This window comes from Agelaius phoeniceus, chromosome 3, assembly GCF_051311805.1.
Source record: "Agelaius phoeniceus isolate bAgePho1 chromosome 3, bAgePho1.hap1, whole genome shotgun sequence".
Taxonomy (NCBI): Eukaryota; Metazoa; Chordata; class Aves; order Passeriformes; family Icteridae; genus Agelaius; species Agelaius phoeniceus.
The window spans coordinates 46,761,783-46,773,786 of record NC_135267.1 but is presented as its reverse complement, the minus strand read 5'-3'; the positions used below and the strand labels follow the sequence as shown (position 1 = coordinate 46,773,786).

At 34.5% G+C, this 12,004-nt stretch overlaps 1 protein-coding gene across 7 annotated transcripts in view; it reads left to right on the top strand.

The window, feature by feature from the left end:
- AK9 (adenylate kinase 9) overlaps positions 1-12,004 on the top strand; it is a 76,916-nt gene that overhangs the window by 7,704 nt on the left and 57,208 nt on the right. For 6 of the 7 annotated variants that reach the window (XM_054629653.2, XM_077175187.1, XM_077175188.1 and 3 more), the window contains 8 exons: positions 1,958-2,070; positions 3,743-3,955; positions 4,641-4,766; positions 6,897-6,971; positions 8,954-9,055; positions 10,954-11,093; positions 11,174-11,354; positions 11,781-11,922. In XM_054629653.2, coding sequence (XP_054485628.2) covers positions 1,958-2,070; positions 3,743-3,955; positions 4,641-4,766; positions 6,897-6,971; positions 8,954-9,055; positions 10,954-11,093; positions 11,174-11,354; positions 11,781-11,922 — 1,092 coding nt within the window. Of the gene's footprint in view, positions 1-1,957; positions 2,071-3,742; positions 3,956-4,640; positions 4,767-4,972; positions 5,034-6,896; positions 6,972-8,953; positions 9,056-10,953; positions 11,094-11,173; positions 11,355-11,780; positions 11,923-12,004 lie in introns of those variants that run through there. The other variant, XM_077175190.1, reaches the window with a different exon arrangement.

Genomic DNA, 12,004 nt, shown 5'->3' with positions numbered 1-12,004 from the left:
TTTTTGCATTATACATGCCCCAAAGCAGCAAGGAATAGAATAACCAACATCCTCACTGTTTTTCCTACCAACTAGAACTGACCTCCAAAACCAGTTTTTTTTTAGTATTTCTAGTAACTTTTTCAGTCAATTCACTTTAAATTATTCATTCAAGATTTTAGAAACTGTTGTATGAAAGATTGGGTTTTTTACCTTTGGTGTTGGTAAAATGCAAGTTTTTAAACAGTGTACACAATAAGTGTGTCTCAAAAGCTTCTTGGTAATCCCCTGGTTACTTTTTAATCTAGTTGATAGTTGCCTTACATATACTTAATGATTTTTAACCTCCTCATATTGTTGATTTGGGGGCAAACACTCTCTCCAAGAATGGTTTTCCATGTTACCCTTCCATTTCCCTCACATCAGCTGTTGTTATCTGGGATGTGTTGATAAGCAGAGGCTGTGCACGTTCTTCACACCTCACTACCAGTTAGAATTCTCTAAAGGTATCAACAGCTTATAAAATATAGTCATTCCTCCATTTCCTAGAGGAATGACTATATTTTGCTATCCCTTGGTTATCTTCTTCTTCTCTTGCACCTATGGATTGTAGCTTCTATAGAAGTAGGAGTCTTCACTTCTAACACCTCTTGCAAAGACTGCTGCCACATTTTTGTGCTGCCCAGACTTGCACTTAAATGTTATCACATAAAATTGTAAGTGTGCACTGTTTCTCTAAGGGAATATTCTCATTATTTGGCTAAAAACATCCACCTGATTTTTATTTAGTCTCTCATCCTGGCCTCATGAATATTGATTTTGTTGCTATTCAGTAGTTCTTACTGCATGCATACAGCCATCAGCAGTTTCAGTACTTTCCTAGGAACTTGAAGCCACAAGTTCATCTGTGGGGCTGAGCACTGTAAAACTAGGAAAACATATTATTACCACTCTTGTCGTGTCGAGCCAATGTCTGTTTGCCTAATAGGACTCAGCACTGGGAATCCTGAGTGAACTGGTGCTTACCAAATGATCCATGTGCATACTATGTGCATAGTGCCTCTGAGAGGCAGGAGAGTGGTTCAGACTCCCTTCATTAGATGGCAAAACATTTAAAGGTTGTGAAAAAAGCTTTGACTCCTAGTTTAATTGCTTTAAATTGTAGAGTGGCTACTCTTTGCAGTGCCTTTTATATCTAGTTGGGTGGGTTTTTTTGTTTGTTTGGGTTTTTTTGTTTTTGTTTTTTTTGTTTTATTTTTTCAGAATGCTGAACACTCACTTTATTAAAACTATACTAGATTACATTACAACTATATTAAAGAGAGATACTATACTAATACTATACTATACTATACTATACTTAGTACTAACTGAAAACACTCGTGACTGTTTGCAGACCGACAGTCCACACAGCTTGGACCTGATAGGCTAATTAACATAAACAATCTTCACCAGACTCCAATTACAAAATTCCTTCAGGTAAACAATCTTCCCACACATTCCACATGTGTAAAACACCAGGAGCAGCAAGCAGAGATAAAAATTGTTTTCCTTCTGTGCTTCTCCAGGAAAAAGCCTGAGAGAGAGAATTATCTCTTTCTGTTCAGAGAATGTGAATCCCACATCTATGAAGCCTTTTAGTGGCAAAACGGGTCACTGAAAGCTTGTCACTTTTTAGGCACTAAAATGTCTGAGCTGGGTGCATAAAGCAAGTGGTCTGAGTCTAGTCTTTAATGTCTACATGTTTTTAATTGAGTTAACATATGTTGAGAGTACTCCATAAAGCTGAAAACAATACACTTTTTTTGTCTGTATTTCATCTGAAGCAAACATGAGAGCACAGTTTCTTTAATAGTGTTGTGTCATGTATGTGGTTTAAAATTGTACCACTACATGCATTGTTTAAAGGAGATGAGTATAAATAGCTCTATAATTGACAAACCCTCTTAAAATATGTTCAATTAAATGTATTTGGCAGGTTATGTTCTTACTGGATTTCCTTCTCTCTCGGAGGAATACTTGACTATTCCACAACAAATAGAGAAAATAAGGAATCTAAAATTAAAACCGGATTTCCTGATTACCATTAAGGTAATGTCATCTTCAGTAACTTCCTAGTATTTTTCCTAATTATTAGTAGATTCATATGCTATGCATGTCAAATATAATATTTTCCTCTGTATACTTGAGTACAGAATTCATTGAGGAATGATAAATTCTTCTCTTTATATTGGAATAGAGTTTCACTGGTTTGTTCCATTATAAGCATTGATGAGGTAATGAACATGTCCTAGAAATTTAGCAGCAGTTACAGGTTTTGCACCTCCACCAATTAGAAGATAGAGGTTTTCAAGAAAGGGAATCTTTGAATTACATGATTATGATGGAATTTTTGACACATGTAATTTGCCACTTGTGTAATGCAGGAAGAAACTTCTCACATATGGAAGTTAGAAAGTAGTTAGAAAATAGTTTTATTTTTCAGTCACTAATTGTGAAACTGCTTAATTATTAATTCATCTTGTTTACAAATCTCAATTTCTTCATGAGCAGTGATGTGACATACCAGATATTTTACAAAATTACTCTGAAATAAGCAGAGAAACATAAACCATTGTTAGTGTGGGATTTAGAGGACTTTCTCAATGTAACTTAAATGAATGGAGTTGCTTGCTATGTCCACATTAGTAAGCAAAACAAGGCAAGAGGATCTCTTCAGACCTCGGGCCAGCTGCTTTGGCCAAACACTGCTAAGCTGTCGTGTTAGTTAGAATGGGGTGGCAGTGCCCAAACTGCCCCCAGGGAAAGGCCCAAGGCCTGTGCCACTCTCCAGATTGTGCCCAGCTGTTCACTGGGGGGGGTTCTAGCTGGCCCACACTGACCTGTGCCAGACTCCATCTGAAAAAAATAACCATATGTATAGTCGTGAACACATTTTCAGGCCCTTCCTCTAGCAGCGTTTTATTTATAATCAACTAGAGTCGTTTTATCTTCTACTTTGAATGTGCAGAATGGGTTCTGAATAGTCAGCCTCTGGTGGTGTGCTCCATTCTTCCTGGGATTTTGATTCTAGTTGTGAAAAAACATCTATGTGTTTTTTCAGATGCTAAGCCTCTGGCTATGGACCAACTCTATCTCTTTGCAGATTTAACTCAGTGTTTGTTTAATCCCATACTCTTAAGACCTAATTTGCTTGAACATGCATAATGAAAGTTGGTGAATGCCTTCTTCAGACCTTTTTTCCGTAGTCTCAGAAAGATCCTAAAACATCAACAAGACGTATTCTTGTCCTGCTTTTGGGGCAGATTTGATTTTTTCAGAAAGTCAGTCTTTGTTTTAATGCTATGTAGTAAGAAATCCCTGTTGTTGAGAATATGTGTTGTATAGATTCACGTGCAACAATACAAATAGAAGAGTGATGCTAACTAAACCAGAAAGAAAAATTAAATTCTTGACTTCATGTAGTAACACTATGTCCTCTGGGAAGAGGACTGAAACTAAATACACATTAAAAATCCTTGCCCCAAAGTCAAAGAATAACTTTGCTTTTAATTTCAGGGGATTGAAGCTGTTTTCACAGATATGTCAGAATTGTAACTATTTTCATTAGATCAAAACAAAGGAAGAAGGGAGATTCTAGATAACTGTGGCAATAATGAAATACTGTTACTAGTAGACCAATTTAGAGAAATTCTGTCTCTCCAAGAAAAAGATGTTATAGCAGTACAATAAACACAATTTCCTTTTAATTTTTCCTTGCTAGTGTCCAGATCATGAGTTATGCCAAAGAATATCAGGACAAAGGCAAAACCCTGATTCAGGGGTGATATATCAGAGGAGCCAGTGGGATCCTAAAGTTACTGACAAGCGTAAGAAAGAGAAAGATCGGGATGAAGAAGAGGAAGAAGAAGAAGAAGAAGAAGAAGAAGAAGAAGAAGAAGAAGAGCAGGATGAAGAAGAAGGAGAAAAAGATGAGGTAAATATTGCTAAACAGTGCAAAATATTACAGTGTACTTTAGACAAAGCAGAAAAAATTCTGATCTTCTAAAATATCACTATATCTTATGAATTATTAATCTTAATTAATTTTCAAAATTAATCTTAATTCCATTTCTGTCCTGCTTTAAGAGATGTGGGGTAACACTTAAATAGTAGGTTTTTGTGACAGCAAATATTGATCATTGTATAGCTTAACCTGGGCTTAGTCTTTGACTCAAAATTCACTGATCTTGTTTCTTGCCATAAGTTAGAAGTGTATCAGGAGGAGAAGGATGACTCTACACTGCCTTTTCTTGATCTAGATAAATTAAAAGATTTCTTAATTTTTTGTAGCAACTTTTTATTAATATTTGCAGGACACTTTCTTGTTTTCTGGCTTTGGTGTTATACTACTACAAATGGATTTTCTTTTTTTTCAGGAAGGTATTAGATTTGAATTCAGGTTAAATTTTTATAATAGGGAGCAGAGACTTACCAACCCAAGTTCTAAGTACACTGCTCTCCATTCATAGAAATAACACTTCATCAGAATAGGATCATGGTCAGCAGTCACTGGACTAATACTCATTGCAAGACTCTCCAAAGCTACTTTTTAAAAATTTGAGTGAAGACAAAAATTATTTTAAGACATTATTTCTGTGTATTGAAATTTTGTTTTGCAGACTGGAGAAGGTCGACGTAAAAAAAAAGAACCTTTTTATCAACTAGTGCAGAGGCCTGAAGATTTTCTTGAAAATGCAGAGAAAAGAATTGGAATATACAAGGATATAATACGTCCTCATTTAGAAGTAAGAAAAAGCAAAGTAATATGATTATGCATAACAAAAGATTTTTAAAATATCTTACACTGTTTTCATTGGTTTTTTAGTTTGCGATTTGTTGTATTGAGGTGGTCATGCTACAATATATCCCAAATTCTGAAATTTATTCTGAAATCAGTGATAAAAAGTTGTCATCTGTAGGTGTTGTTTCTACTCTGCAGTCAAGATAAAATAATCAACTTTGACTTCTAAAAGTGACACCATACCTGCCACCACAAATGCTTTCTAAATCTAGTAAGTGAAATATTTGAAGACTCCATTGTTTCATCACCATTACCAGAGTCCATTCCAGAATGCAATCCCATAAATAATCTGCATCCATTGTCTTCACTGCAATAGATTCCCTTTCTCACCTGCTTCATTGCCTGCAGATTTATATACAGTATTTATATACAGTAATTAGCCCATTCGTTTTTTTTGCCACTTATTTAATTTCTGAAGCTATGACAGTTTCTTTCCCTGTTGTGTTCAGGAAAGTGGAATTACTGTATGTTTTCTATTTTGTTTTGTTGGGGTTTTTTGTTTTGTTTTTGGTTTTTGTTGTTGTTGTTTTTAATCTCTTAGTACAAGCAACTGCAAAATCTTCATGTTTGATGCCCATTTGACAATTACTGTTTATACCTTTGAATTTCCCTGTGGATTAGTTAAACCTGTAGATAAAATTGTGTAAAAGTAGTGTAATGGTCTTCGCTAGAGTAACAAACTTCTTACTGTTGTGAAGGGGAAAACAAAAAATGTGATATCTTTAATTATTACACATTAATTTCATGTGGATTTCTTATAAGTGAGCTAATGGAAAGTTGTTTAGATTAAATTACTATAGGATGTATACCACACTTCAATAGTTTCAACACATTCCACTAGTTGGTAGGGTTCACTTAGGGTTGACTAGCGATGAATATATTGGTGAAGATGCTTAGTGGTCCACTAATAAAAAGAACACAGGGTTTTATCAATTGGCCCAGTCAGTGTTTGAGATGATTAAATTGAAATTGAAACAAAAAACTTATAAGATGTGCAGTTTGCACTGATAGGAAAATAGGTAGAACGAAATTTGGAGAACACATTTGGATGTCTTGATAAATTGTTGGGATTAAAATGACCTGAAATAAATGTGAATACTGCAGTGAGGGGAAACCTAATGAACAACTGCAACATGTGAAATAATTGGCTAGACCTCAGTACTTCAGACAGTCTGCCAACTGAGGGGATTTAGTTCATCAAAACTAAGTCAATAAATGAAATGCTATTGTTTAAACTCAAATAATATGAATGTACTAGTAAGACTGTAAGACCATTGTATATAAGAGAAATACAAACTATTATCTTCTCTTTAGAGGAGTATTAGAAAGAATTAATTAGTTATTATCTATTTCGACCAAAGATAGAGCAGATGATTTAATTTACAGTATAGAAGACAGACTAGATGAAATGAGCCAGGAAATGAGCTGTGACCATAAATATAGTGAAGAACTGGAACAGATTACCTGCAAAGGTGTAAAGTCACCTTCAATAGGACATTTTAGGCTTGAGGTTAGACCATCATTTGTCAGGAATGGAGTGAGTGTTCTCAGTCCTCAGAGAGAGGCATTAACAACCAACATGGGCTAGGATTTTAGTCTAAGACATTATTGATAGTGTGAAAATTTCAAGCAAGAAAAGTAAAATATATGGTCCAAATTTTAAAGGAATTGGAAGTCAAAATTAAAACATTGGACTCTTGACTGGCATTTCTGAGAAATGTATTAATTGAGATTGTCTTCATTTTCCAGCAAAGAATTAAGGTAGTGAGACAATTAAAAGTTGAATTCATACACAAAATGTTACTGTATCTTGGTACTTTTTAGCTCTCTTGCATTTGAGCTAAGACTTCTAAGCTATCTTCTGAAGCCATTGTAACTTCAGTTTTGGAATTATCTCTGTATTTATCTGTCATCACATAAAAGTTAATCTCCAGAAGATTTTATAAACCATTAAACAATGAATCCTGATTTTGCTGAAGTGCCCAGGAGTCCTTTGATATGTATGGAAAGAGAATGAGCCTCAGTGTCATTATCTGGTTAACTATACTCATTTGACTGGCATGTTCTTTAACAGGGATTGTTGGCTTGCCAGGATTGTCGATGTCTTATTGAAGTGGATGGAAGTCAGGAACCAGATCATGTCTTGGAGGTAAGTAAACTATGCACCAGCTAAGTTAACCTTCATTAGAAAATAATTTCTCAATTCTGTGGATTGTTTTCCTGATGGCAAAATTTTAAGTTGTGTTTAAAACCTATTAATTTACTATTAGAAAACATGACTTTTGAAATACTTGCTTTCCTTTCTCTATTGGAAGATTCACTGCTCTGCTCCCAGGCTTACATATATGTTACATGAGAATATTTTCAGACAGGCTACAAACTTTTGTATTATGTTCACCTGATTTCACTGCTTTTTCTGATCTGTATTAATGTAAATTATAATGAGAAATTAAAATATTTTTGGTATGGTATATTTGCAAAACTGGTTTATTTGATACTTGTGTCTAAAATATATTTTGCATAATGGAATATAATTTTTATTAATTTTGATATTGTTTTGCAATGTAGCTGAAGACCCTTGATTCCTGTAAGAATTCTGCTGAGTGCTTGTGTCTAGATTTTTAGCTTGTAACAAAGCAACTTGTTCTTCCTATTGAAAAACCTACAATGATAAATTTTGAAGATAAATAATCTTATCCTCTGTCTCATAACTAAAAGTTGCTTCAAATCAGAACCTAGAGTATGGGGTTGAAAATTAAGCAGGAGATTGTTTTTGACAAGGTAGGAAGTAAACTTCTCCTGCATTTTCTCCTCTGTTTGAAATAAATTGTATTATTATAATTCTCTAAGTTATTATTTCAGTGTATGCATGCTTAACTCTACAATGAATGGCCCTATGGGGGGAAAAAACCCAGTCATTTTGCAACATTAGAACATACAATTTCCTCATTTATGATCCATTTGTGAATGTTGCAAGACAAAATTTATATTAAATGCAGTCAAGTTATGTTATGATTCCAACCATTTTACCTACAAGTAAGGCAAAGGCCTATAATAAAACTAGCCCAAACATGACAAAATTTGCTTTTTCATTTCAGGAATATTTGCATTCAATCAATATTACATTCAGGAAACTATTCAAATAAACTTAAATATCATCTGATTCTCATTGGTAGACATTGGTATATATACCTTTCAAAATAAACTACCCAAAGTTGTATTGCTTCTGAATGTGCCTAATCTGATTTCCCAATGAGATTTGCCTCTTTTTCCAATTGGAGCTCCTCTGAGTACTTGCCCTGCCTTGGGGGAACCTTCACGGTCTTGTCCTTTAGTAGGCTTGGGATTCACAGCATATTGAGGAGACAGAAAAGCTGTGATTTGGCCTTTTGCACTGCCTGTATCCACCAATTAGCTTCTTAAAATTCAGCTCAATAACTAGTATGAGTCTGAGTTAAAAACTGGGCCTTGGTTTTTATATAGCCATTATATAAACAATAAGTTACAATTTTAAATAGATTTTTAGGGGCCCTTCTGAAGATAAAAGCAGTTCTGATTTATCATTTTTGCTGCTAGAAATGAAGGGATGGGACTATATTCGAGCTAAGAACAATTTATTGCTCAGATAAACATCAATTCTAGAGGAGCAAGCATTCAGCCATAGCTCCAGAGTAGTCACAAGTTTCTTTGTTATAAGGCAATATATAATTTTTAATAGACAGTTGCCACAGGATTTATTTTGCTTTTCTAACCTATCACCCTCACTTACTTCTACTGCACTGCGGATGCTTGTATCCAATGGACTTCTAACTCACAGGCACACATATTATGTATGTGTGCTTCTATTATAACTTCTAAACTCTTAGCTTACTCTGTACAACCACACCCTTACATTATAAACCCTTCACCATCTTCTCAGTACAGTTTCTCCCTTACTTAAGGCATATTCTCACCAACAACTATAGAAATTTAAGTTTATGATTTTTCTGCTTAATGTCTGCGTATTGTACTTTTACATCAATCTTAGCTTCTTCTAAGGCTGCAGATCAAATCCTTCAGTGTCTGTGGAAGTTTCTGTTTTTCTGATTCCCACACTGATTGGTACTAAATCAAGACTTATTTTATTTTCAGACAGTGGTAGGCCGACTTGAGTCTATGGAAGTTCAAAATGCAGCTCCTGTAGTCAGACTCCAAAGTGAACAAGAAGAAGAAACGCTGGAGGGAAAGCAAAACGTAAGTGTGCTTTTCTAAAGTGTGACTGACTGTAATAACTAGAATTACTTTTCTGCTGTAAGCTTATATTACAGCATCTTTGTTTCAAAACAACCAGCTTGTTTTACCATGCAGTAAGAGCATTCTGTAAGCATTGGCCTTTCAGAAATGAGAATTTAAAGTCATTTTGGGACTGAAGTCCACTTAAAAAGTATGAAAATAAAAAAAACCCTGTGATTCCCAAAAAACCACATAATAATTATAATAAAACTTTGAACAGAATGTTTCTTTTAGTAATAGAGGAAAAATTAATTCCTTCCAAGGAAATAAAGAAACTTTAGCCAAAGGATAACAATCTCAGAAGCTGACTCTTAGCTCAGTCTACTCTTTTCCTGAATAAGAATCAATATGCTAATCCAAATATAGCAACATTCTGCCTGAGATTACATTTGTTCTATTTTCCTGTAATTAATTAGAAACATGAAAAGTTACTCACATTACTGCTGAATTTTGCTAAATCATTGCAATTATAATTTGTGTCCCTTCCAAATAAACCTGAAAATCAGAAGTTTTGCATGTATGTCGTCACCTTTATTTAGTTCCGATCATCTTTCCTATTTCTGAAACAAAACTCTGAATATGTGAATGGAAGTGTAATGAGGAGACCACACATTTTCACAGAAATACCCCTCCCTTCACTTTTCTGTTTTCTCAGTTCACAAATTCACAAGTGAAAGACTTTCTCTGTCAGAGGTCATCTATATTTATTATTTAGTTAGTTTGTGTGGTTTTGCTTGTGTGTAAGCTTTGAGTAACCACAGTACTCAGGGCAAAGATTAACTGAACATTTTGCACAGAATTGCTTCCTTTGTGTTGAACCTGCAGCTTTTTAGCTCAGTGTCCTCCAGTATGCAGAAGTCAGTGAATAGTTTGGTTTTCTACATCTGCCCTCTAATAACTCTTGAGTTCAGATGTCTGTCCTGCTCTTACGTAGCTATACTGAAGAATTCCAGTCTGTATAATTTTATTCCTTCTTACACAACAAGCTTGTTGTGGGATTGATCAATTATATTACCTTTTTCTGAAACTTATCCAATTTTGCTGTGTCCTTTCTGAGATCAGGGCAGCAGGAGGCACGTTGCAGTAAAGACAAGGGCAATATTTAAACAATTTAAACACAAACCTTTATCATCCATTCTCTCTGTGCTCAACATTCCTAACATTCAAGTTGGTTTTCTGACTGCTCTTGGCCATTGAAAAAATGCTTTCACAGAGGGATCTATTTCTGACTAGTGACAGTCAGTGAAAATTCATAGCTTCTGTGTAAAAGTGCTATTTTAATGCCTGCCTCTACTGGTTCTTAAAGTTCTTCTGAAGCTCCTCACAGCCAGCACTTGTCCGTACTATTCTGAATTTAGAGTCACCATGACTTTAGGATTCACTCACTATTCACATTCTGTGAAACGGCTATTAAACTTTTTCCTATCATATTATATTTCTGCATGGCTAAAATAGATATTTTAATATTGCTATTCCCTGATCCAGATAATGGTCCTTTTTCAAACCCTTTAGAGGAAATCTTAGCCATTTTCCTTTGTTTTCAATAAATGGCTCTTTACCATTTCAAACTTTTAAAAATAATAAATAAAGCCTACAGGAACTATTTTAAGTACTATTCCTTTAAGTACTATTCCTTCCTTCAGGTCTTTTAAACAGACCTGAAAAATGAAGTAATTTCTCTTGAAAACTGTCCTATAATTCTGAAATCATTTTTATTTAAATGTTAAAAAAACCATAATGTGTTTTTCTTTTAAGTTAGCTTATTTTCCATCAAAAGGTTTCAAAAAAGTCTAATAAAAAAGGCATATGAAGCTTCAGACAAAAATTACACTTGCATTTATTGCTATTTTAATAAACAGGATGAACTTCTCCGGGCTCTGTCATCTTACAAACTGATAGCACCCAGATACCGATGGCGTAGGAGCAGGTGGGGACAAGTGTGTCCCGTGGCTCTAAAGGAGGGGGACATTGTAATGGGAAACCCAGAGTTTGCTGTCAGGTTAGTGGAATTTATCACCCTTAATTTTCATATCTATTTTATGGGATGTCTGTATCTGCTAGCTTCTCTTCTGTTTTAAGTTTTCTAGGTAAAATGTACGTACTGTCATGCCAAGAGGCATTGAACAAATTTGTGTTGAATCCACGGCCTTACCTCTTACCTCCAATGCCAGTTCCTCCTTGTAAAGTGTTCGTATTTGGTCCTCCATTCTCTGGAAGAACAACTATTTGTAATGAAATTGCACAGAATTATAAAGGAAAGGTAGGTTCATAAATGTCTTAGGTAGCAGAGTATCAGCTGGGCTTGGCAATCAGTTAAGCACGTTCTTGTCATGTTATTAACATTCACATTACAAATATAGGGATTACAGAGGAAACAGTATTTTAGTGAAATTCGTTTTTTTTATAAAAGTAGCTACAGATCAAGAATACTTTTATATATCCTCTTATATTGCAGTTATCTTAGTATTAGAATACTATAAATAACTTTGTATCTAAGATAATTAAATATAAATGCAAATGGAAAATCATTTCTTTTTCAAGAAAACCCCAACCCTGCACTTGAATTACATGTAAATTTTTCTGAAATCTGCAGAGCTTTTCTAAAATCATTTTATTTTATAAATATTGGAACAGATGCTATATTTGTCTTCTGTGATATTTGTATTTTTTCAAATAATTTCACTAGGTTCTTGATATGGACATACTCATTCAACAATATAAAGAATCAAGAGAGAAACACACTGAGGAATTGCGAAAGGATGCAGTAGAAAAGGCTATAGAGGCAGTGAAAAATAGATTGGAATCAGAAGAACAATCAGAAGAATCAGGTGAATAAGCTGTTCTGTGGTCTTTGAAGCTGTCTTATTTGCTTTACATCATTTAACTTCAAAATAATTGTAGTTGTTGTGC